The 27,913-nt window shown below is 36.3% G+C and overlaps 1 protein-coding gene across 1 annotated transcript in view; it reads right to left on the reverse strand.

The window, feature by feature from the left end:
• Positions 1-324: 324 nt before the first annotated feature.
• Positions 325-27,913, reverse strand: part of angpt4 (angiopoietin 4) — a 78,432-nt gene continuing 50,843 nt past the window's right edge. Inside the window, exons 2-10 of the mRNA XM_038306205.1 lie at positions 15,814-15,969; positions 15,610-15,731; positions 8,890-8,974; positions 8,363-8,510; positions 8,168-8,280; positions 7,612-7,713; positions 7,347-7,513; positions 4,629-4,762; positions 325-1,997 (exon numbers count right to left, since the gene is read on the reverse strand). Of these exons, the coding sequence (XP_038162133.1) occupies positions 1,837-1,997; positions 4,629-4,762; positions 7,347-7,513; positions 7,612-7,713; positions 8,168-8,280; positions 8,363-8,510; positions 8,890-8,974; positions 15,610-15,731; positions 15,814-15,969 (1,188 nt within the window). The 3' untranslated portion in view covers positions 325-1,836. The remainder of the gene's footprint in view (positions 1,998-4,628; positions 4,763-7,346; positions 7,514-7,611; positions 7,714-8,167; positions 8,281-8,362; positions 8,511-8,889; positions 8,975-15,609; positions 15,732-15,813; positions 15,970-27,913) is intronic.

Consider the following 27,913-nt stretch of genomic DNA (forward strand, 5'->3'; position numbering starts at 1 on the left):
TATCATATTGATTGATTGACCCACAGATGTCTGAACCACATTAAAAAATGAGATACGGAAGGGCCAAACTGTTGCTCAATGGTCCAAAGTATCTCATTTAGATACAAGTAAAAATGTCATTTAATTTGGAATTTGCATCGTCTGCAGAAAGAGAGAATCCACGTGTGAAATCATTTCATTTACTGATTTTGAATCCTTTGTGCTTCAATAAGTCTAAAGTCAGACCAGGCATCTACCACAAACGTTTAGAGGACTGTATGTCTGCCTAAAGTTAGATGTTGTTTACATTTTCTCATAGAATTTGGCCCATGGCCCCATTGCCACTCATGTTTTTTACAGCTTCGGATTGCAATATAGGTACATGACAGATACCATGTTAATTGTCTGCATCAGACTAATATCTGTTACTGCCATCCTAAAATCCTTGAGACGATCGTCTTTGCTCTATCAATTTCCATGTTTTACACCTTTTCCCATTTATGTTGTTGTATCCCGTTTTTACTTGTTTACTTGTTTTTAATGCAAAATTTTGGAAGAACTTTGCTAAATAAAACATTGATCCTTTCAATTTGGATGTGTGTAAAGGACAAACAGGTCCAAATTTTGCTTAAAACATTTAAATCAGTTTAGATTAAAAAAAAGGAAGATAGCTAGGAGAAAACAAAAAAAGACTTCCAAATACAACAATAACAGATAACCAGGGCTGCACCAAGAAATCATCTGGTTACCCTGACCAGTTGATTACCAGCCAATCAGAGATACCACTGTTGCAGCAATCCATGCATAGTTGCCATGTAATCTACAATCCATGGATGTATGTCATTTGGTCTTTTTTTTTAAATGATTTAAATTTGGTCTTTCCTTAGCTGTAAGCCTTAATCAGAATCTAATCAGTTTAATCAGAATCTAATCATTAGACATAAGCATAAATAATACATGGGTTTCACTCTTTTTTACTTAAATTACCAAAAATAAATTAGTTTTTGATGATATTCCACTTTTTCATACTTTTTAGAGAACATGACGTTGGACCACATAAAAAAAAACAACTAAAAAAAACAAACAAAAAATAGTTTTCCTTACGTTTTGACCAAAACTCATTTGGTTATCACCTTTTTTTCCATCATCTAAACGTCCTCAAAAGTGTTAAAAGAGACAATGCTATGTATGGTTTGCTTGATAAGAAGAGTGAGGAATAATTGTGATCAAATTGATAAGGTGCATTATTTGCATATATGAAGTTTTGCTTTAAACCTTGAAATAAGGAACGATGATGGTTAAACATGCTACCCTGACTTCATCCAAACCTTTCACATGTGGTAACCATGTGTGGAAGGAAAGTATTAAGATCTTTTCTTTAAATCTAAAATCCAGCTAGCAGGCTGATCCATTTGACCCACATTAGTTCCGAGGGGCTGGCACACATTTGTATTTGTTTTACTCAAACAGCATGTTTTATCACAACTCATGTCTTTGGGAATGTACATAAACAACTATGTCAACATGTGGCTTCAAAGGCAATGTACAGTGCAGATATGTCCTGCTATAGAAACATCTAAAATATGAATTTAAATAATGAACTTGCTTTTTTATATTGTTTTATCTTTCATCGGAGTGGTGCTTGTAAGTGTAAAGTTCTTTAGTCTTCAAGGCTTCAAAGGTGGATCAGTTATTGGTCATGAATAAAGGACTGTACCATGTCAGATCCAGAGGATGCACCATGGCTGGACCATGGAGCAGAAGGTAAGGCGCATTGTTACGAGGAACACAGAATCCAGACCTATGCTTGTGAGATCATTGCCAACATTCACATGTCTAAAATGTGGAGGGGTCTTCTTAGAAGTCGTAGGGTCGGACCATCATTAAAGTGGAACGCAGGGAGTAGCTGGGGCCTCTGAAGTGGTGCCACTTAATGCCGTTGAGCTTCCGGATGTTGTGGCCGACTGTATAGTAGATGCCGTTTAGGTTGGAGAAACCGCAAGCATCAAACCACCAACCTAGATGGAGGAATAGCACAACAAGGAGAAAGACTAGTTATGATTGGGAAACAAAGGAAGGAGAGATAATGAGAGGGGTGACTATTTTGCTTTCCAGAACCATTAATCTACCACTTACTCCTGAAAATAGGTCATTAGTAAAGAAGAGCCATTTATTGTCATGATTTTGGCAACAATGACTGGCTTGATTACACATTCCATTCACTTGTCTAGCTCCACCCAGTTTCTCATCACCGTTCATCTGTGTTGCCTGCTCCAGTCTCTATTTAACCTGCCTGCTCCCAGTCATAAGAGCCAGATTATTCTCAAGCCTTTGGTGAGAGTTCTCATACCTGATTGTGTTCCAATTGCCTGATCTTGACCTGTTCTGCCTTTAACCTAACCTGGAACTGATTCCTGTCACCAACCCAAATGCCCCTTCAGAAACTCTTCAGGCCTCTGATCTTCTGGTTCTAAATCCTGAGCACTACCTCGACACCGGCTTTGACTTTGCCCTCTGGATTGTCCTACCTTTCTTCATCTGCTTGGATCTGATCTCCTGCCGGTTCTGTTGTCTTCAAGGCTTCAGCGTCTGGAAGTCTCTGTGTGGCAACCACTGTATCTGGCTGGAATCAACCCCCTTCTCTGGGTACGGACTGAACTATAAAACCAAAGGTTCCTGCCTTAGACACCCTAGCAGCTAGTTTTCACAGACATGTGCTTAAATAAACGCTTTTTGAGTAATCCCACTGTCTTGCCTTGAATACTGGGTCCTCTTCTCTGAGCCATGACGATTTCTATTTCACAGTGTGGCGCAACAACAAAGGCCCAAGACTGGGGGGGATCAAAATGTAACTAGTGTTTTATTAGATACAAACTTCATGTTGTCCATTTAGGTTCCTTCTGTCGAAACATTTGTGCAAGCACTTGAATCTTTCTGCCGGTGTGCAGCGGTTGGGCCAAATACAACATGAAGACTGTTGCTGCAGCCCTAACATAATCATGGTTTGGAATACTTGCAGGGGCCTACATGGCTGTCTTCATGTTAATTCTAGGTTAGAGAGCAGCTCAGGAGTTGCAACGCTCCATTAACATGAATGTGAGCGATTAAATCCTCAGCATGCCCATGGCATTAATACCTGCTTCTTGGGGGCCCCAACTATTTTCTCTTTAAGGGCCCAATAAAACCTTTTTTTCCGGCTCATGTTTAATAAATGCCTACATCTAAAAGTTTTATTGAATTGGATACTCTAATTATGGCTCTGAACTTTCTTTTTTGTGTGTGCTTTAATACAATCTGGAATCAGTGTGTAAGGGAGACCTTAACCTGTCTCCCTTCTTGTAATAATCCAATCTTTCTGTCATTCTTTGTTTGCAATGTGATCCATGAGTGGTAGAAGATGGATGGATTCACACAGTTTCGAAACCCCAGGCTATTTAAAACTGATTGTTTAACAAAAAACACATCTTTATAACCAAATTTGTTGCTTTCTGTGTTAGATTCACAGCTAACAAGCATGGTCAAGTTCAAACAACTACATAAACACCATTTAAATCTACAACAGAAGGTCTGTAGTTAAGTTTAAAAGCAACCAGCCAACACAAGTTTCTGATGCTGGAATAAAACACAGTCCTTCCCTAAAGCCACAATTCGTCTCCCTCTGCTTTTAAAAGCTCAGTGTTTACAAAAGTCCTGCACAAAGACAAGAGTATGCTTCAACATAGAATTAAATAGACTTTCATATGTAAAATAGAGAAGTATGGGTGTTCAACCTAACAGAAAAGGAGAGTTTTAATGTTTGATTGGTGATATCTGATTCTTTTAAATGCATTCTTCAAACTTGTAATGATGTCTGGCGCTACTCTGCTAACAAAAACAAATCAACATGAACATTAGAAGTTAATGGGCGCCTTTAGAAAGATCTGTCAAATGTGACTGATTCATATAGAGCCTTTCACTTTGCCTTGTGACACGTGTCTGAAATTACACTGAAATTCTTACAAACAACATGTTGGTTTTTTTAAGCACTCATTATTTTCAAATTGGGCACAAATGTATTTTTTGCCTAGAGGGACACATGATGGAGCTGTGTTTGTCTTTTTTTCTTTTACTTTCTCTGCTCTTTCCATCTCAGCCGCTGTTTCTTATTTTACTTTGTCTTTCTCGCTAAATTTGCTGTTTTTTGAAAAGACTATACGACTAATGGTCGCTGCTGGAGTCTTTTCCTTTGAGATCCCAGGGATTTTGGCCAAAATGATTAAGTTAATCTGCGATTACAAGCCATGGAGGGGAGGCTGAGGAGAACCAAAGAGCTGTTTATGTTGGCGGTGGCTCAAGGTGAAAGTGTCGTGACAGAGGACAGAGACAGATGTTTGACTGACCAAACCTTCTAGCAACCTACCAATAATTCTCTTCAAGCAGTCAAATGTGCTTACTAGCTAAATTATCGTTTCACGGTCATTTATAATAGAGAAACACTGGTTTTAATATCTAATAAAATTATATCTATAGCAATCTGCCCCAAGAAATATCAACATTACAAGTTCATTGATTTGCTGGCAGTTTATCTTTCGATAAGATAATTTTTCTAATAAAGAGTAAGAACTGACTGAAGCTGTTGACTCTACAAAAAAAGCCAAAAAAAAGCAAACCTCCAGTTAGCATCAAGGCACATTTGCAGTGATCGCAGTTGTCATTATCTTGATCTCTGGTGCTGAAGCCGGCCCCGTGGGTGATCAGGCTGCTCTGCCTTCCCTCTGTACCGCTGTAACCTCTCAGATACAACCTGAGGGCAGAAAGAGAAAATCATGAACTGAATATGTTAAAGAAGGTTAATAATTTCCAAATTCCATGTTTTTAATGCTTTTTTCCCCCCCACAGAACTGTGAAAAAAGTGACTATCAAAATATGTTTTCTTTTTATCTTAGAATCAATAAGCCAGATAGTTTGTAACACTATAAAGTATACAGTAGTAAACTATACTTTATAGTGTTATACTTATGTAAACTATATATATGTATATATATATTTTTTACACTTCTTTTTTGTCCAGTCATTGCATCTAAACTCAAACTTATTGGTATAGGTATAGTTTGACCAAAGGGATAGAAGTTACAGAAAGAGGCTCAGAGGGGGCGCTACAGGACAAAAAAGCGTATCACTATACCTTATTAACTAAGCAGATAAATAACTAACCAATAATTACATTTCTAATGAAACTTCTGCCTTTCCTCTGGATAAATATTTTATGCTTATGTATCACCTATCTATGTTTTATAGAAGTTGTAGGCATAAGACTTGTTCATACATTGACTCTAGGAACCTTTTCCTTGCCTTAATGACTAACTATTAATCAATCACAGCTAGACAGCTTAACTAGAGAAAAAAAAAGACTTTGAACTAAACATGAACAGAACTGCAACATCTGATCTGTTGTTGTTCTGGCTTCAATGTTTTTTTTTTTCACTTTTAGGGATCATGAAACCTTTTTGTCATTATGAGACAAAAGGGACATTTTGAAGAGACATCTGTCTCAGAATGCACATCTAGGATACAGTCAGAAATGTAAAACACTTGTATCAGAGGAAAAATAAGCATCCCAGGTGGACACCCTTAAAATTGAATATGTAAATATAAAATACAAAAACTTGAACTGCTCTCTTTTTTTGAATTGTTCCACAGGTACAGAGGATTTAAACCTGAGTTTGATTCTATCAGCACCCACTAAACCTGTCAAAAACAATCGGGGGGATCGCAATGTTTTGTAATCTTCAAGCCAATCAGAGATATATTCAGGCCTGAGGCCATTGAGTGCTTTTTAGAGAAGTAATTGGAATTTAAAATCTACCCTTTGACACAGGGGGAGCCGTTGTAGTGATTTAAGAAGCGATGGAATGCGCTCCACCTCAGCGGTGTTAGTGAATAGCATGACAGCAGCACTTTGGACGAACTGCAGCCGTCTGAGTTATTTTTATTCAATTGAGACTGATGAGGAGGCATTTACCTTTATTTGGCCAGCAGGAAAATAAACCATTTCCTCCATCTTCTTTCAACAAGAGTTCTTCACTGCTTTCTTATATAATGTAAGGTTAGGTCAAAGCTACCAAAATGCAGATTTTATTTTAACAGGTTTGAGATGAAACCTACCTTGATTCTTTGTCATTCTAATTAATTCAAGTCTGTGTGCACATGATAAAGCAATGAATCTCACATGCATTGGTAGATGACAGGCTACTGTACATTCATTTAGGATTTTGATCAATTTCTGCCTGATCTGTCTTGAGACACTTTGGACAAGAAAGTCAAAGAGTCGTTCCAATGACCTCCACCAGTTAATCTCTTTATTTCCTTGACAAAAAACCCATCAGTGATACAAACTCAAGAGCTGAAATTTACCTACTGAGAAGTTTAAAGCTTTTGATATGGAGAAGCAGAATCAAAAAGAGCCTTTAGGTACTTTGTTGCATTAAGATAAACGTTTGTATTTGTCATACATGATTATCTTTTCTTTATTTATTACTGAATATGCAACTATTGTAAAAAGAAGGACTTTCCAGAGTGATTACTGAGCAAAAAGATTAATAAAAAAAAAACAAACCAATACTTCTGTTTGCATTTGATCCCCACAAATATCAAAATATGTCAAAACTTTGAAATTGTTGAATAATTAAAAGGTGATTTTTCTTTATTATATATTGGTCTTTTATAAATAAAATCTTCTAATCAGCAGGTGTACAGAACTTAATCATGACTTAAGTTTTGCTGGGACTTTAACTTCTCATTCAAATTGTAAATTCACAGACTCTCGAGCAGATATACGTTCACAGGACATTACAAATAAGTACTAATTGAGTAAATATAGCAGGCCTTAGTGAAGATATTAAATCTAAATTTAAGCATAAAACGAAAGGAATAGTGGAGGATTTTTGCAATTTTTTCAAAAGACCTACCCTCTCCACTTAAAAAAAATGCACATGCACAACCCTGTTCCCGCTCCCAAGAGGGAACGCCTATAAAATGCGTCCAAGAGCATGAATTTGCCAATTTCTCCTTGTGCACGTTCTGTTTAAAAGTTGCTGTTTGCATCACTCATACAAACTTCCTTTCCAAAAGAAGATTTGCAAATGTTCCCCCGTGTCAGACTCACCACCAGTAATTGAAAATGCAGACAGGCATGTAGGCTGGCCCTACGTAAGCATATCACCAGAATGATTGGCAATTAGGAGGACCACTTATTTTGATGATCCAACCCTCTAAAACAAAATCCTCCACAATACCTTTAAGAAGATTTCTATAATGCTCCAGACACATCTTGTCCTTTTATCTAAACAACTCCTTTTTCAGTGAAGTGTCCCATTTATGTGTCTTACCTGTACTGCTGTCTTTCACTGGTCAGTGTAAACCGGTCATACTGGTAGTGAGCAGAGACTCCCTCCCAGTCCTGCAGCTCCACTCTCAGAGAGTACTGACCCTGACTGGTCAGCAGGTGTAAAACTTCATTGCCCAACCAATGCTCCCCCGACAGGTCTCCAAAACCCTGTGATAGTTGAGGAGGACAAGATGTGAGGTGAACTGTTGCTTTATTGATTAAACATCATTGTTATTTTAATGGCTGTCATGGAGAAGCATTCTGACCATTTTGTACTCCTTCCAGCTCCTCTGGAAATCCACACTGCCGTTGAAGCGCCGCTGGAAGACTGTCCAGCCCCCGCCACTCGTCTCCATGTCACAGTACACCTTCAGAAGGAGAAATGTGGAATATTTGACACAAATGTTGGATTTAATGTCAGCAAATTGGGAAATAAACTGAAACTGGCTCATTAAGTCAAAATCACACAGCATTAAAAACTGAAAATAAGCTGTACATTTTAATGAGTAAAATGTGCTATTTAAATATAGTGAAAATCAGAGAAAACTGAACACCCTCACCTTTATTTTGTCTGAGTGACAGACAACAAATATAATGTCTTAAACAGTAGTAAAAATAAATCACACACCTTTTTTATAAGGGTGTGTAGCAGAACCTGCCAACAGTGATGGATCTTAGCCCTTCCTTCAGATTACTCCACTATTCCACCCTTTCTATGCTGCAAACTTCTTAGACCTTTTGTGACTACTGACTGTCAGATATTATAACTTCCTTGGTCAGGTAGTTTGAGTGTGCACTCTGGAGAAGTCATAAAGTAATTACCTGAACAGGGTCTGTGTTGTTACCGACATAAATGTGGTAAAGACCACTGGCAGAATGACCAGCCTTGTAGGCATCTGCACAGTCCTTCCACACCTGGCTCCGAGGAGGCGACCCTGAAAGCAAAGCACATGCCAATAAAATTTGAAACAATAAGATTTCATTCCACAATACCTCTCCTAATGTTTGTGTACATACCTGTAGTCGTGGCCACCATGTCGATGAGGGTGTGTACCGACTCCATCAGCTGGGCCTGCTGCTTCTGCAGGGCAGAGTTGTTGCTGGTGGCGACTCTCAGCTGCCTTTCTAGAGACTCTATAGCCACCATCTGAGTCCTGATCACAGACTATAAAACAAAAGGTTCATCGCTGTTTAATTCATGTCTGTATTAAGATATTATGAATACAATTTAAACATTTTGGTTTAAACATTAGATAATATGCAGAAATAAAATCATAACTTTTCTGACAGAAATCAAACTGGTTCTTAACAATTATGTGCTTGACATTAGTTTTATTGTGTGTGTTTAAACTTTCGCACATAAAACATGGCCAGAGGACTTGATATCTATGCCTCTGTTAAAATATAGTTGGTATACACATCTGAGAAACGTTTCATGATTAATTTAAATTATAATACATTCTCAGACACCTGTCTAAACAGTCCAGAGCAAATGTTGTTTCTTTAGTCTAATAACACACAGATGTTCCGCTCATTAACTGTACCTGCAGTCGGTTCTTCTCTAGTCTCATGTCCTCAAGCTCTCCTCTCTGTTGAGACTCAAGCAACTGAACTTTGCTTTCCAAATGGCTGAAAGAAACATAGAAAAGAAGTCAGACAGAAGATACCTTCACCCAAAACAATTCACCAACTTTCTGCTATGCATACTGGATATGAGATAATAATTTTTTCCCAGTTTTTTTAATTGCATTGATAACAGTTTTTTGAGCTCTTACAAAATACTTGTAGGAATTAGAGAATAACAGCATAAAACAGCTCTGTCCTAGAAAAATATCACCTTCCTCCGTCATTGATTATTTCTTAAGATTGATGTCAGTTCTTCTATATACCAAACCACTCAAACTGAATGCTCTGAAGGTAAAAGAATGAAAACTAACTATTTTGCAATATTGCTTCATGTCCACATTTAGATCCAATATAAATTGCGAGTGGAGGATAAAACGTTTTAAAGAAATGCAGATTGGTGGTCTGTTCACACCAAAAATTAGTTTTAAAATAAAAGTGATGCAGAGGGAGAACTCAAATTCCCACTACTTGAACTCTAACTCTGAGTGAGATGAAGCAAACTTTGTAAAGGCTAAATTACTCCCAGTCGTTAAAGACACTTAAATAGTGAAATGAAGATTAATTCTGTGACCGTGATTTATTCTGCCATCTCAGACCCCAGGTCTTGTTATCTCTGCTATGTAGCTGCCAGTGCAGCTGTTGAAAGACGACTGCAGACTAAGGTTAGAGCAACAACAGGAATATCTGGAAAAGGAGGGAATGTGTGACAGTGGTGAAGTATCAAAAAGAGAACAGATCCAACATGTTTCATGTTCTAATGTTTTTAAGGTTCATTCATATCCTCCGTTTTTACCAACAGATTTTAATGCATTGATTTTCTATCTCAATAGATCAATCACTAATATTTGTTAACTGGGTAATTTTTGGAGAAATTCTGATCCAGTGAAATGGATCAAAAGCATAAATATGCAAATTACCTTTTCGTTATAACACCTACGGCTCTTGCCGCTCTATAGAAAAATATTCTCTTAAAGTATGAAATTAACTTTTTAATCAACATTATTGGAAGAAAATCTCTTTTAATTTGTAGCAAAATAAATGTTTAGTGAAACAAACACAGAGTAAGAGGAGATATTTAGCATCTATGCTACATTTAACAAGAATCCATCTGACAACAGCTAAAATACTTCCACCTACTTTAAATATGGAATTTCTTTGAATTCTTCATAAAAAATGAGAAAAATACGAGTTTAATGGTATGAAAATACCATTTCTTCTATTTCATTTGTAAAAAGTAATCATATTATGTTAATTTATGATGGTTTGGGGTTTGGAGCTAATCTAAATGAGCAGCCCTGGTGTTAACGCTAGAGAAGAAAGTTAACATCTGGAAAATTTCAATAAAATGTTCCATCAGCATCTGCAATGTTGTTCATTTATGCATTGCAGTGGTATTATCTTACATGAGCAGGTGAGACATTGGTGCCATTAATAGAGCTGTAACCTAGGATCAGCTCCTGGCTGTGATCACTTCAACATGCTGACCTACATGTGAACGTGGAAACATTCTTGTCGCTGATGGAGACAGATGGAGAGCCAAGGACCATTCTGGCACAGTGGTTAGTGGGGAACATATAAGATGTGTGGGCATGAATGCATATTTACAGTGTGGAAAAAAAGATTTAAATATAAGAACTGTAGGTTAGGCAAAAAAGTATTTGCATGACATTTAAAATATTTAAAAGAGACATTTTGACTTAATTTGAACAAGCAAAAGCTAATTATGTCATTAGATTCCAAGATAACAGACACACCATAACCTTCTTAGAGGTACAGTATGGTCTTTCATGATAACATGTTGTCCAGGAATATGGTTTGGGCAAATTAATGGATAGATAAAATGGCCTGAACATATATAATGCTTTATGAAGTACAAAAACTCTAAGACACCATGCATTTTATTTATCTCGTCCAACTAGTTTTCTTAAACATTGTAAAATACTAAAAAAATTTTAAAATGGAAAACAAAATTAAAACTTTAAACACATCAGCTTGTCTCAGTGTGGGTTGAAGACAATTCACATGATTTAAACCCGGCAGAAAATTGCTTGGTAAGTTGAATCTCTTTCTTTATATAGAATAAATTCTTCTTAAAAACAACAAACAACACATTTCCGTGAGACCTTGTGTTAGCACTGCAGTTTTGGGGCTTTGAATCTCTAAAAGTATGCTTTAAGTGCTTTAAGCAACAGCATGCATTTCAATATGCATTAAGTAATTGTGGGACAATAAAGGGATTTTTTTTCCTAAATAATGTGCACTTTCTTTGGATTGTGAAATGTGCACCTGACTTTCCTTTGTCCTACCCTGTATCTTTAACTTGTCTGTCTGTATTTCTGGGTCCAGCACTAAAAACTTCATCCTTGACAGTCCACTTTTGAGTTATGCTAACATAATTTTTCACACTAAATAAAAGATTGTGTTTCACTTCTATCACATCCATGCTTTCAGATCTGCCTGTGTCATGTTGATTGCTGTATTTTGACAAAAGTCTCTCGTATGTTATTTTACGATCTGTTCCAGGGTTAAGGTCACGGAGCATAACCTGGGATGTTGCAGAAATTCGAGCAGACCTACAGGATGTCCTTTCCATTTGTCCACAGCTGCATGTGAGTTTGGAAGTGAACGTGTTTATTTATGTAATGAAGTAAGACTCAAACACATTTGCTCAGTCTGGACCCATTTTCACACCTGGTGTAAATTGATGTGCACAAACTGTCACTTGTAATACGATCGTCATTAAAAGCATGTGCACAAACACATTTATCAAAACTATAATAAAAAACTAAAATAAAACACAAAGCAAATATCCTTTACTCTCGGATTTGCTGATTTATTTTTTTAAGAAAATGAAATAAAATGTATGTAAAGTAAAGCCAGAAAAGGCAGTGCATTGGATAATTAAAACAGAAAGATGATCGAGCTTAGAGACACTAGGTTTGCTATTTGATTATCATATTTTTTTCACCTTTATAGCAGTTTCTATCTTTATCTCATGTTAAGAAAATAAATCTCATTTTAGGTTTACATTTTCTTTTTGTGTTATAATGATAATGTTGCTTGTTTAATCCAATCTATATTATGCAAATATTTATAAACCATTTAGCTTGTTAATTAAGAAAACACATTTAATAATTTAAAATCTATGAACTCTTGACTTTTACCTTGAGTAATCTCCCTCGATAAAACAAAAGACAGACATTTTCTTTGACAAATTGTGCAAATAGTACATGTCCCGATGAATAATGGTGGAAATTAAGTCAAACAAAAACAAAAACTGGGAATGCCGTATTCCTTTCTTGCTAAAATCAGTATGAAGCACAAGTATTAAAAGGCTAAGAGTCAATATCTTGTTAAATCTGAGGTAATTTGTTATGCTGAAAATATGATTTATTAGATGGGATATTTTCTTGTCCTATCAGCAGTTTATTCAGCTTAATCCTTGATTCAAAGAAGCAGTAATGCTAAAACAGTGGTAGCTCTGATGTCATCCACTAAAATGTTGCTGTCAGGTTTTGTTTCTGCATTTTCAGGACATACAAGGTTGCATCACCTAAAGGAAATCTCTTGCATACTTTAAGAGTACTGTTTTCTCAAATCCTTTCTGTTTATGTAATATCGATTACTGTAAACAGAAACCACGCTTTATTATCACCAAGTGGCTCTCACCACTCATTGCATTGTCAAAATTCATCCCATAATGAAATATACTCAAATTATTGTGAATCAAAATATTGGCGGGTCTCTTAGCAACAGCTGAGGTCAAATTTCCACCATTTTCCACCAACTTACTTAGGTTTCAAATATTCCGACTTATACGTCAGCAGCTGTGATTTTGTAGCTGATATTGTTTTTTACTTTTGAATGTGTATGTGTTGGTGTATTTATATTTGTAAATGAGTGATAATCATTTCTCACATTTTACCAGTAAACTGAGGACTTTTTTTGTCCTATCTTTGTTGGGGGTGCTACGGGTTAGGTTCCTTGAGTGAGGTGAGATTTAGGTTTAGCTTTAGAGTTAGATCATAGAAGGGGTTGAAAATAAATGAAGGTCAGGGCAAGTTCCATTATAGATAAATAATAATATAGATAAGGCAGAAAGGACACATTTTGACCTTAAACTAAATATGACATGCAATCCAATTTGTGTGAAGAACTAACTACAATAAAAAAAGAAAACACGACAAAGTTTTTCCAAAAAAGTAAAAAAAAAAAAAAAAAACCCACTGGACTTTGTTTTGTTTGAAAATGTTTCGCTTCCCATCCTGGAACCTTTTTAATTCAAAATGTCTGGATTAAGCCTTGTTATGGCCCAGAAAACATGCAAATTGAACTGAAAGAACAGGTCCACCCCTTAGTAATGGGGAGCTGTTGAGGTCGTTGTTGATCTGCAATACCCTTTACCGCGCTATGCTTCTGAAAAGGGTGTGCTAAGGGTCATTGTTGGCCTGGCTGACCAGGCAAGATGTTTTGGTCCCCTGCATATTTGCATGTATTCTAAGCCATAACAAGACTTTGTTGGGCTATGCTATAAAGCCTGGAACTCAACTCTAATCCAGACATTTTAAATTGAAAAATCTTCCTGGATGGGAAACGAAATGTCTTCAAACTTGGAAAAAAATTGTCCAGGCGTTTTTTTTTTTTTTTTTTTTTTTTTTTACTCTTTTTTTTTACTTTGGAATGACTATGACCTGGATGACTGAGAATCTTCACCAGTATACCGCAAAGTTTGTACCAGGGTTAAACATGTTTATAGCTGGTAAAAAAGATTCTGTATTTTCTTTTTTCCCCCCTAAATTCTCAGTTATGGTCAACCATATAAATGACAGTGGTCTAGTAAAAGCAAGCTTTTTTGTTTGTCCTGTTCCTGTTCACTGAAAATCAAAACATAGCTTGTTAAACAACGTTGGATTAATGAAAAGACTGTAGTATATCTGCCAGTAGAGACCCATAAATAAAACAGAGTAGAACTTTAAGAGAATTGTTTTTTTTCACAAAAATGCACACATTTGCTGTCAAAACAGCAGAGGGCTTTACTTGAATAGGTATAATGTTTGCCAAAAGTTCTTAGCTTTAAACATTTATCTCAAACTTGGTTTAGTTAAAAACCAATATTTAACCACACTTCTGTCCAGTTTCATGTAGGGTAGGGATGCTCAGTCATCCAATAACACCTTCACTTTGGGTTTACTTGACTTTCTCTACATTATGACTCAGCTTCTTATTCTGTCAGATGAACAATATGCCCACTTTAGAATATGTTTTATATTTCTGTATTTATTTCCAAATGTCTTAATGCAGCATTAGACTCTCAGATTATCAGTTGTAGCAACAGAACATCTTGTTTTGCTTTGCCACCGAATGGGTGAATTTTTCCTTGTACAATGTGTTTTGCTTTGGCTGCCTAACAAGGTCAGATGCCGTCTGTAATCTTTTTCAGACTTTGCCTAAATAAGTTTAATTTAATATATTGTAATTTCTTTTTTCTTTTTTTTTCTTTTCCTCTCTTGACCTTGAATGCCATTGTCATTAATTTGTTCTCATAAAAAGATTCAATCTGGAATACCATGACTTTATCTGATGGAGACATCAAAGTGGTCAGAGCCTCAACTTTGTTTAAATGGTGTTTGACAATAATCCAGGTCTAAGATCCAGAAAGAAGAAAGATCCAAGAGAAAGATAGACAATGTTGAATGGAAAATATGTACTTGCTCCTTGTAAAGAGGCTAATCATAGATATCATATTGAAGGGACCTGGACACTGAAATAAATATTACACAATTTCTCCAACCTTAGCCCCTTTTCCATCAATGGTGGCACATAATATTTAAAAGGGACATACAGCAGTTAACCATTGGTTGCAATAACTTTCCTGATTGTCTGCCTTAATATTGAGCCTATAGGTTTGGGTGAGGCAAATACTATAAGAGATCTCTAGCATCCCCATCATCATCTGAAAAAAGAGCTTTCCCTTATTTTGGCTACAACCTGGCTGTGTCAGATTATTCTCACTCTTTGGTCTCGGAATGATTTTTGCACAGTGTTGTTAAGAACATCAGATTCAACATCAGAATTAAAGGTCAGGAAAACAAGGAGCCTTTTTTGGATTCATTTCTTACAGCAGATATGCTGGTGAAGATTTTCCAGATCAGTCATTCCAAAAAAAGTAAAAAAAAAAAAAAAAAAACACTGGACTAGATGTCCAAGTTTGGAGATGTTTTGCTTCCCATCATGCAAGCTTTTCTTACAGCAGACAACAACCAACGTCTGTGTTTTTGATGCTGTGATTATTAATCTCCATGAGGAAATGTTTGATGATGGAGAGCAAGCAGATGGCTGGGTAGTTCTTCATTTCTTGTTTTTTACCTTTGTTATTGATGGAGATGATGGCCTTTTTCTCTCTCAGTGATGTTTAAGGTTAATTTTCTATAGTTAGCAGGACTTGATTACCGTAGAAGAACTTCACCTCAAGTTTTAAACAGTTCAGCTGTGAATTAGTCCATCACAGATGCTTTACTGATGGTAAGTAGGTTTCTCAAATCTAGGCCCAATTCCTGTTTTAATTTGTCTCGTTAAGCAAGATAAAAGTGTAAAGCAGAAATTTTATAAATATTTTAGCTGAGGAAAACATGTATTACCTGTTCTTATCTCGCAATTGCCTTATCTCTGTTGTCTGTAGTAAGAGCTCCTTTTCCAGTTTGTTGGTGGACAGTGAATTCTCCAGAAGCTGGATCTCTATTCGAGATGTTTGGTTCAGGACCTGGTGAGAGAAGAGAATCTTGACTAATCCAAGAATTTTACTATAAGATACTAAAACCAAATTAAAGGGAAAAACGTCTTACCTTGGCCTCAACCACATTGAGTTTCCGTGTCTGCTCTGCTGTCTGTGAGAGGAGGTTTGTTCCAATTTCCAACATTGCGGCTGTTTGGTTGTTAACAACGTGCGACTGTATGTTAGCTGCATCTCGCCTTAAACTCTTCTGTATGAAGTTTTCCAACTGCAGAAACACACACAAAAAGAAAATACCTGATAAGTGTCAGCTGCAAATTTTTCAGGATAAACAAAAGGCATGTTGAGGAAGAACTTGAACACTGAGAATAGGATGCTGTTTTTGTCTTTGTTGAAGGGAAAGATATTTGCACGTTCCTCCTGGGAGGATTTTGGAAAAAAGTTTAATTCATCAGTTAACTCCACTAGTTGTGAAATAAATCAGGAATGGAATGTGTCACATTTGCTACTGATGCTGAGATTAGCTTGAAGGTCGACTTGGGAGGCAGGTACCAATCATTTAGAACAATTGTGATTAATGTTCTTCCCTTTTGCGAAAACTTTCTATAGTAGGCTTCCCAGATTGATACCATGTAGGAACAGAATGGAACTATCAATCGTGCTTATGCCAGGTTACTTCTTGAATGGAAATTTAATAAAAATAATCTGGGCTTTGGTAGGTATGAAAAATATAAAAAATCTGACAAATGTATAAAAACACACACTGGAAAATTTCATTTTGATCAAATAAGACTGAATCAAAAAGCAAAGCTGTATGAAAGAAACTAAGAACAATCCTTTCAGAGGATTTATGGGGAGAAACAGTAGCCAGACTTTGCTAGAAATTAATTTGTCTGCCTCTAAGTACGATTATGAATCATGTGTTGATGTATAGAGGTTTGTGTGAGCCAGGGAAAGAGATCACCTATATTTGCTCCTGTCTATTAAACCATTTCTACGCTGACTCGAAAGAAGTACAAACAATTGTTCTGTTTTCAGTTGCCATTGCAAATATTAAGTAAAGATTTTTGGTCACAGTAACAAAAAACAGCAGTTAAACAAATACCCTTCTTACCACCTGTTAAGCTCAGTAGTTTAGTTAAGCTCAGTAGTTTAGGTATTATTATTTTGTCTCGTTTTGCAACCACAGGATCTAGGGGGTTTTCACCAACTAGGAAAATGATCTTCTCTTTATGCCCAAATATTTTTCATAAAATGTGAGTCCATCTGCCAGTCTAAAGTTGATTGTGATGGCTTTTGTTTAGAATTAGGCTATTTGATTTCCTTGTAAAATGTAAGTTATTGACAGCAAGAAAAAGATTTGTAGGACATCACAGCAATCTACCACCTGTAAAGCAGAAATATAACAAAACAGCGTTTGGTTTTCCAGGACATTTGAAAATGAGTAAGTTTGAAACCGTCCACGCCATACATAAAGTCCAGCAAATGAAACACATCATAGTGGACGGACAGAAAGAAACAGGTCATAGAATCTCTGGGAATATCATCTAATGCCAGCCTTCTTTGCCATGTTTCGACCTTCAGAGGCTTGCAAATAAACAGTCTGTCCATACAGCCATCTATTCATGCCTCTGACTCCACATCATCAGGATATCACTGCCACTGAGAGGCACAGAGAGTTGATAAATATACTGCTGCACCAACAAACAGATTGGTCCCACTGGGAAAGCCAGTTAACCAATAAGGCAAAGTTCAGGTCCCAATACCCTGACCACATTTTCTGGTGCAGATTGCTTTTCTTGCAGGAATCCCATAGCAAAAAACTTTACAAGTAGTTTGTTTTGCAAAGTTATGGGCTCTGTGGACTTTAGATCAGAGGTGGGTGTTGACTTTTTAAATTCAAACATGGTTTGGTGTTTATTTTTTTATTGATTATCACATTTTACAGTTACTGTTTGGGTCCAAAGGTCTTTACATTTGTGCATCAATTTAGGAATACTGCTCTATATGGGCCTTTCCCTTCTTTCATTTTTTTGATAGTTTTTATTCAGCGCTTAAGTTTTTGTTCTTTACAAAAAGTACCACACATTTGATCATAAATCAAAATTTATGTTAAAAAAAACACAAAGTATGCAAACATATTTAAAAGACTTATAGACAAAACACAAATCTAGGTACAGTATAAATTATACATAAAGTACATATGAATTGCTATTGCTAAGGGCTCCATATTTATTTATGAAAACAACTATTGCAAAGTTTTCAGTTCAAAAATGACCTTCATTATGTTCTTTTTTATTAATCCAATTACACTTTTATATTCCTACTATGACATAACTAACATAAAAGTTATAATTTTTTTTAAAGAAAATTATGTATATTTTAGTATTTTTTTAGAGTGTGTACTAATATGAACTTACGTAGATTGCATAAAAAGAAAGAATTACCACGTAATATTTAATCATAAAATACTTTCCTGTCATTCAGATTCTTTTTTGGCCCACACTCATGTTTTATCTGGTGATTTGCTTTTAACTAAGACAAAGAAGGGGAAGATGACATATATCTAAGATATCAAATAATTTCTTCAATTTTTATACATGGGAATTAGATACATTGGAACTTTATCTTTAATTAACATATAAGTGAACCCACATACAGTGGCACAAATTGTATGAGGTTAGCAGCATTTAAAAATGCATCAAAACTGGAGAAAATCTTACACAATTTTTGTAATTATTTTTCAAAAAAGAACAAAAAATCTAAATCTGTATCTTGATTATAAGATTTATCTCTAGATTTTTTCAAAAGTCAAATTTATGAGATCAAGTTGGATCTTGATCTCATAAAACGCATACATTCATAACATCTGATTTGAAAAGACCTCATCTCTGATTTTTCCTTCTGCTAAATTTGGTATCAAATAAACTATGTATTTGTTCTCTATTTGCTAAAACATGCTATAAATCTAACAAATCTTACAACCATGCAAACTCACTTAGTAAATTGTGGGAGTATTTAATGCAAAAGTCTTCTAAATTCATAAAGAAATTAGAATGGGGTTTTCAGCTTAACAGTAACAAGACACTTGTGTCTGAATGAAAGTTAAGGAATCCTTCATTAAACGGAAACCATACCAATTATGTTTTTTAAACTCTTTTTTCACTGCAGATCAAATTTATCGTATTCTTATGTAGTTCAACATGTCGATGCACCATGACCCATTTTTGCTACCCCATTAAAGTAATTCAAGCTTTGCTATGTTTGTTCTGCTTTTAGTCCAATTTTTATTGAACAAGCATTGCCTAATCAGACAATCATTTTATAAATGGGGAGATACGTATCGCTGAAGGTTGGAGAAACCCAGAGGCCACTTCAAGGAACTCTGTTTGGGTGAGTAAATAGGGCTGGAAAAAGATCTGATGTTGTGACGCAGCAATAGGCTGTTTAAATAATCAGAACAGAAGAAAAAAGCTCCAGTGAGCTGGTTTGCTATGCCTCCTGTTCTGCTTCCTAAGATGCCAATGAGATAAACTTTGATAAAAGTCAGAAACCATCACTGTGCTTCTGCACTGCTTGCCAGCCAAACCATAGAGGAGAAAATTCAGGATACAAGCTTGCTGAACTGCAGCATGCATGCATATATTAATTATTACCAATAGATGTGTTGAATGCATATGAGATGGGATAAATGCCTATAAAAATACCACCTTTACAGTGTCACATTTTTGAAAGGATTTCCAAGAACAGTATGTTAACTTTTTAACTCACCCTTAGTTCCTTGCACAGAGCAGAACCACAAACACGCAGGCACTAGAGAGTTCTTCTCTCAAGCACAGAGAAGCTAGTGTGCACTCATGCAAAACTTTACACAAAAGACCACAACTAGCTCTCACAATGCAGCTATAAATTGACCAGTTCTGACACACCAACATGCACTGTGAATGTGCACACAAGCTCATGTGTACGAGGCTTAATTCAGAGATGCTAACTCAAACCACATGTTGGTTTTGCTGTGATCTGGCCCTCTGTGTGACTTCTGAAGGGGTCATAGGAAAAAGGGAAGGGGAAAGTTGCCCCCACCTCTCATACATACAAAATAATGATAACAAGACTGAGGCACAGGCAGAAAGATCTGATAGCAATCTGAGGTAACAAGTGCAGTGGTGTTGCTGGACTGTGTCAGAATCCGATGGGCCATGGAGCTGCTCAAACGCACAGAAAAAAGTACTTAATTTTTCAGCAAAAAACAGCAATATTTGATATGGTGTATGAAAAATGCAGATGGAATATGAGGTAAATTTAGAAAATGGTCAAATGGGGTGTGTTGGCCCAGTGGTTAGAGCAGCTTGCTTGTGCTCTGAGAAGGTTGCAAGTACCTGGTTCGATCCCCACAGCCTCCACACTGGGTTCCTGAGTAAAACCCTTAACCACACACTGTTCCCAAAACGCTGGCAGCCCACTGCTCCCCAAGGGGATGGGTTAAATGCAGAGAATTAATTTCTCTTTAATTAAAGGGATTTACAAATGGTTGTGATAATTTTTGACAGGGTACATGAGACGTTAAACTCATTGTAGAACTCAGTTTGTCCTCTTTTTAGTCCAAGTGCATATGCAATTCAATTAGCAAAATTTCTGGACTTAGGAACAGAAACGTGTTTTTGGTGGCCATATTTAAATCCAAGGTTTTAATGGGAAAAGGCCATTTGTTTGGGACCATATTTTCCCTCAGTTTCCAGCTAATAAGGATAATAATCGTCATCACTTACAATTGGTTGCACCTTTTGAAAAAATAATTACTTTAAGACTAAAAAATAGTTTTTTGTTTGAAGAGATATAACTATCTGTATGTTGCTGCACATATTTGGAGTTTGAACAATTTAGTTTTGCATGTTTCTAATCACTGCAAAATCTGCAAAGTCGGTGAACTATATAAAAAAATCACTGTGTCCCAAAATAGTTACCTGTACTGTAAAGTCTATACCATTAAATTAGCAGTCAGATAGTTTCAACAAATGCAGAATAATCTTAAATCCAGAGAGCATCCTCAAGTAAAACTTAAACTGGAGTCAGTTTCAGTGTCAGTGCCAATCACTACTATGCAGTGCTGCCCTGTTGTACATGACCCAGTGATCAGGCTCACCTTAATCAGACATTAAACCTCTCAGGGATAAATCCCATTCTGGCAGTTACCAAGGGCGATAGCACTAAAGACAAATTAATCTTTCCATTGCTCATTGAGTTTTCTTTTGCTGTTTTTCCACGTGCAGTGGTGTCAGGAGCTGCCTGCCATGGAGAATTAGAAAACCATTTTATGTACTTTAAGCAGGAATGTACAGCAAGGATAATTTAGGTTATTTCCTGATGTTGTATTGTTTATTATTATCCTTCACATTGTAGGGTTAAAATCAGTACCGTAAGTTTTATATTTGCAGTGCTACTAACTAAGGTAACACTGCTTTTGGAAAATTGGCAGCTAGGTCTTGATTGGACAGAGTCCAGGTGGTAAAAAAAAAAAATGGAGCGTGTCGGTAGGAAAAGGAGAGCGAAGTTGTTATTATTAAAAGTCAGCGCAGAACATGCTGACAGCCTTTAACTTTATTTCTGAAAACTTCTGCACTTTTTATCCTTGAGGGAAATATCTGCCTGCTTGCTCCTTGACCTTTACTCTCTCTGTCTCATGTGTGAACTTGTCTTAGCAGTTTGTGAAAGGGGATCACGACCTGGAAACCTAGTTTACATCTTTAGTTTAAGAAAACGAAAGCAAATTTGTGTATTTGTAGAAACGTTTCTGTATATTTATGAAGAGATGTGCGCTTGATGAACTGCTGAGCAAAGCTCTTTTTCTGTGTGTCTCTGTCTGGATTCTGACACCTGCTGAACTTATGCTTCTTTGACACAGACATGAACCCCTAAAGGTCGCCTGGATGGATTTAATTTCCTCATAAAGTTCCACGGCTCCGTTTGCGCATCTTTAAGGAGCCACTGTGCAGATAAGGAAGAAACTGAGATAAAATTTACCCAGGGGGCAAAGCAGATGATACTAAGAAAATAGTAGAAAATATACAGTAGAAAGACTACTAATAGGTTAATAGTAAAGTCTATAGCTTATGTTTGTTTTTAAGACCTTTTTCAGGAACTTTTTCTTTAAACAATAACTCTTTTAATAAGCTGAGGTATGAAAAATAATGAAGCAATTATCAGATTTCTTTAATCCAATGAAGGAGTTACCTGCTGACAGTTATCATGCAGTTAGGCACTCAGAAAACATGTTTTTAAGTTGGTTTCCTGAGCCTCTGGCATTCAGTCAAGTCGGTGTGAGGTCAACAGACACAAAGGATATTGGTAGAGTCATATCACAGTTTATGGAGTTTGACAGGGCCCCATTTGTACATACTCATAGGGTCAGGTAGTTGTGTTCATTTGGTCCAATGTGTGTGGTTGTTCACTTAGTTACAGGTTTCACAATTAGGTCACTGTAACATCTGCTAAAGAGCTGTACATTGCAATTTTTACAGTTAACTTCAAGATAAATTTCAATTCTCATCTTTGCCTCAAAGTATCTCACCTGATGCTTAATCACCTGCAGGCATTTAAGAATGTTTTAATGTGAAAGAAACTGATTTAAACCGACCCACTGACATCTCCATGTGTGGCATTAGTGCATCGATGAAGCTGCACTAATGACTGTAGGAGTTTTGGAGGTGAGGTGTAGATGCATTGTGTTGGTAAATATTGTAATTGGGGGAATCTTGAAGCATTAACAACTACAATAACAAAACAAGCTAAATATTCATGTCTCAGCCTGTTTTTATTTGCCATTCCTGAATTTGCTTTAGTCGGCCGTGGTCCCATGCTGTTTGGGAAGAGACCTGCAGTAACTGTGCCAATATAAACACTGAAAGAGATTTTAGTACTTCATCAGTTCAGCACAGCTTTATTCATCTGCACATGATTCAACTATTATCCCTGAAAAAAAGACCATGTATGGTTTGTTAGTTAAACAGTGCTGACCATTGTGCAACTTTATAGAAACTCTTCCGATTTGCCACCACATCGCTCTGGGATCGTTTTCCCTTTTTCTAAATTCTCGCCACAGGCTCTCTGAATTACATAAACTCTACATTCATAACAGTTATATCAGACTAATTCTAACCAGTTTTCATGAAAAGTATTTATTGTTCATTATGGAGAACATCCATGTTTCTTCTCACTGCTGCATGCAGCTTAAACATAATGCTAAATATTTCCTTCTTTACTTAATTTATGAATGCATTTGCAGACAGATTCACAATAATCCACAACGCAGCTGAAGCCTGTAGGAACTCCTGCTTTATTGTCATTGTTGGCATTTTTAATAATTTTCATATAAAGTTAAGAGCTAAAAAATCCCCAGAGGCAACCTACTAAATGTTCTCATGTTTTCACAATAAACTTGAAGAGTCTGTGCTTTGTAGTCCAAGTCTGTACAAGGAAAAGCATTAGACTTTATGAGAGCAGTACCTGCACTTGCATTTACACTGGCCTCAAAAGCATTTTCTTTCATATTTTACAAGCATGTAAATTTTAAACAGGCTTAACAGATTCTCCCGTGTTGCATGATATTGATGGACCTAAAACACAAGTGGTGAAATCATCAGTTTTACACAAACAATGAGAATGTCACATCTTTGTTTAGAACCAAGTATTATAACAACTATCAAATAACCTCTCAAATTACTTCTACGACTCTTTAGGGAGCAGAAAAAAGCTCTTATTTTCATAACCACTGAGCCAAGCAACAACAACAAAGTCAGATAAATCATTGGATTTATGTGCAGCTTTCTAAGCAAATTCCCTTATTGAATAAATCTGGATCTGCAATTTTAATCTATTCAGTCTTTAGTCAACTGCTGCAGTGGTCTATTAGACAATGTCTGTTTTAATAAAAAGATTTTTCCATGTTTTTTTTTTCCATTTAATTAAGAAACCAGTTGATAGATTTTTAGTGTTCTGCTTTGCCTTGGTTCAGGAAGAGGCCAGTCTAAACTGAGACAAATCCTGCATGATAAATATTAGCTTTGATTTGGAGATGACAGAAATACAAGTGGGATTGAAACATTGTGCCTCAGTTAATAATCTACAGTATCAAGTAAGTCTGCAGGTAATACTCCCCATCCTTTTTTTTCAGCAGCTGTCTGTTGACCTTGGCAAAAGCCAACAGGGAGTCTCTTCTTTCCCCTGAATCCATATGCATGCAACGCTACCATATGTTAAGTCTCTTCTCTAACAGGCTCTCATAAGAACATATAACCACAAAGATATTCCACTTTTTGTCAGATATCTATCAAGTGTAATTGCTGGTTTTCCTTGTCTCAAGTGGAGGAGTTCAAGTATCTCTGGGGCTTGTTTAACGTTGGCAGTGATGCGGTCGCTGAATCGGACTGTTGTGGTGAAGAGGGAGCTAATTCGTGATCAAAGCTCTCGATTCACCAATCGATCTGCGTTCTCACCCTCACCTATGGTCCTGAGATATGATAAATGACCGAAAGGACAAGACTGCGAAAACAACCGACCGATATGAGTTTCCTTTGCAGGGTGGCTGGGCGAACCCTTCCAGATCGGGTGAGGATATCAGTTACCCGGGAGGAGCTCGGAGCAGAGTTATTGCTCCTTCACATCGAAAGGAGCCAGCTGAGGTTGCTCAGGCATCTGTTCCAGATGCCTCCTGGTCGCCTATCGCAGGAGGTGTTTCAGGCATGTTCTATTGGGAGGAGGCCTTGTGGACGGCCCAGGACACAACTTATTGGGTGAATAGAGCTAATGAAAACTGTTATATAATGAAAAACAGATAATGGTTTATATTAAAAAAAATTATGCTTGTAATGTTTTCCTACTGCTTATTTTTTCTTTCTCAAGAAATAAAATTTTTGTTTTCCATATTTTCATACTTAACTTCATACATAATTTTAAATAAAGTGTAATTAAGTTTTGAGCCTTTTACACAACATTAGCCCTGCAACCACTGTGGGGCTAAATAACCCTGAATGCAGATTCCTTTACAAAGCAATTAATTTCAGGTAATAATCGCTTATGTTCATATAATTTCCATTCTTTAAAAAAAATTTTTTTTTGTATGAGAACCGGAAACTTCTATTCCTTCAGGCACCATATTTTAGACTATTTAGATGCAAAAGGTTGTAGTTGAACCATATTTGACAGAAAATATGCCACTGATGACCAGACACATGCTGAAAATTTAAACCATGTTAAAAAAAAGTTTTTTTGAAGATATTTATAAAATGCAATGCCTTCAAAGTACACTGGAACTATTGATTGATTTATAATATTGTTGAACACGTCCACCATAAATGCAATTGGCAGTTCTACCATTCATATCATGCTTTCCAGTCACATGCGGTGGAGTCTGTGATACATCATACTAGTCTTAAGAAGATAAAAAACGATAAGGAAAATGTATAAAATCTGTTAGTGTGTTGGTGCCAGGAGCGGAAGTGTTAATGGTTATTTTCATAGAAAAAACAACATGTCTTATTTGTCTGTTTATGAGCTGTTAGGGTCGTTTGGATGCCATTTATATCCTGCATAGCCTCCCACAGTTACTTGTTTTGGTAACACTCATGCAGTGCAACAGAAAATCTCCATGTGACACCATCATTTTATTGTTTTTTTATTCTTTCTACAAACCGTTATGTGTTTATGTTGGCAGCCTGTAAAAACTGTCAAGCCTTTAACAATCCCCAAGAGCAAAACCCATGTCAACCACAATTGTGTATGATTTTTAAATGTGTGTGTAATGATGAGGCTTGAAGCTTTTAGAACATCTACTTGTGCATTTGTGCAAACATATTCTCTAGTTTAGTGTAAACCATTGCTTCATCATTCTAAACCTTAGTCATTGTGGTTTCATTGACTCTGTTTTCCCTTTGCTTCCATGGTTTAAACTGTGGCCCTGTCACATCCCCCCCAAAAATGTCTCAAAATAAGTAATTTGTTAATCAGCAACAAACTAAGAAGTGATCAGTTCTTAAGAAGCATGTATTCCTCATTTCCAGCACCATGATTCAGCTTCCCTTTTTAGCTGGTGTAGGGGGTGGTAAAAGGACAAATAACACATGCAAATTTAACTTTCACTTTCTTAGCTACAGCTTTAGAGCCCTTTAAATCTTTTTTCTGGGAAAGCTAAAATTGTGAAAGAGGTAGGAGTGGGAAAGCAGTGGGGAGCACCCATGCTGGTGGTGTTATTTTGAAGCTTGTTCCCACAGGATGCCAAGACTCTGCATCAGCCATGAGATAAACAGAAATAGTTCCCATTGAATTTAACCAAGTTCCAAAATCCCTCAAACACACATTTAGAATTCAGGAAGCTCCTGCAAATACGACATGCTTTCTAACGGTGGTAAGGATTAGTAAACATATCAAAAGAAGTATATTTTGCTCCAGAGGATCAGCATCTTTGGCCAAAACAAATAAAACCAATATGGAAATGTATGTTTACTCTGGTCTTATTCCTCTCTTTGTGTTGAAAACTTTTCAAGGGTGGAAAATGTGGAAGGTGGCCTCAGCTTAAGGCTCTGGGTAGGACTCTGACATCCTGCTGTTACTAAGCAACGTAAATACTGGGATGGCAAATAGTTTGTAAAGAAAATGACCAACATCTAAAAGATGGAAATTAAGGCAGCTGCTCACATAGAAACACAAACACACATAAAGTTATAATTCAATATGTTTACAGGTCAAAATATTTATTTTGCTACCCATGTGCATAGGGAAAGTGTCTTACATTCTTATCTCACACTCAAACGCATAAACATGTGTATTTTTCATCTGACTTTTGGTAAAATTTAAAATGCTGAAAAAGTAATTGAAAAGTGCACTTTGTTTCTAGTTTGTCTTAATTCCTTCAAATGATTGCTTAGCTAAATAAAGGGGAAATGCAGCATAGTCATAATTGGTCTGTTTCTAATTTACAGAAAAAGAAAAGTAAATAAACAAAACTTGCCTAGACTTAAAAAATTCAATACTGGTTAAGGAAAAAACAACTAGTTGGTGTCTTATAAAACAACAAAAACTTAAATAAATGTGTGCCAGTGAATGCCATAGTGTCTGTTTTAAAAGTTAAAATCTTTTTATAATTTTAAACAATGTCACAATTACTCCATAATATTTTTAAGAGCAAATTTAGCTTGGAGTATCAATCTGCCGGTGTGATGTTTTCAGTTGCAACGGTTTCACTTGTTTTTAGGTTGGAACTATTCTGTTAGGGGATTTTACTGTCGTATACTTGATAACAGCTCTGTCTGCTATTTCTATCCATAGGTAAAAGTGTTTTGTGTGTGTAAGCACTGTTTTAATGTATGAATTAAGTAACAAAAAGAGGAAAGTTGAGCTGCAGTTTTTCATGAAGACAGAAAGTTCATGTCAAACATTAGTAGGCCTATTCCCAGATTAACCTATTTCTACAGACATAAGTGACCACGGTTTATACTATACCCTTTATCTGAAGGCATAATTAATCAAGGAGTATGCTTTTTATTTATTGTTTGAGTATCAATTTAGGTTTTCTATGAACACTCTAATTAAGCTAAAGTCTTAGCTGAATCTCAGACAGTTTCTAAGTCACTGTAACACAATTTCCCTCTGACTTTTCCTATAGGAATGACAGAGATGACTTCAATAACTACTTTCCAAACTTTGATTAAAGGAATCTGAGCCATATGTTTGTCCACCAGAAGGTTTGTTCCACACAGCTGCCACATCTGGACAGATCCTAAATGTTTGGGGAAAGACAGGGGATCTGAAACAGAGGCTTTTAGCATCTTAAATAAACTTACAGTCGGGGCTAAAGCCATTCTTTGGATGACTCAGATGATTTCATAACAAAAAAACTTCAAACAGAAATCTCTGATTTAATACAGCAGTCATACGTTTTCACACAGACAAGTGTTTCCTTGGGTACAGAAATTAGTCAGACAGGATAAAGGAAAAAGATGGAAAATGATAAAGGGAAAATCCGGAGTAAAACAAATTTTGAAAAGTAATACGTTTTTAGTCCCTTTCAAACAAAAAGAGGTAAACACTGTCTACAGTAAAAGGAGTCCACTTCACAGTCTAATGCATTTCTACAGTTTGAAATGGCTTAAACAGCTGACAATTCAGTCTTTAGTAGCAACAAGCAGGTGGTGGGTCACAAATATTCTTGAGCAAAATGG

This window comes from Cyprinodon tularosa, unplaced genomic scaffold (assembly GCF_016077235.1).
Source record: "Cyprinodon tularosa strain WSP-4 unplaced genomic scaffold, ASM1607723v1 ctg575, whole genome shotgun sequence".
NCBI classification, from domain to species: Eukaryota; Metazoa; Chordata; class Actinopteri; order Cyprinodontiformes; family Cyprinodontidae; genus Cyprinodon; species Cyprinodon tularosa.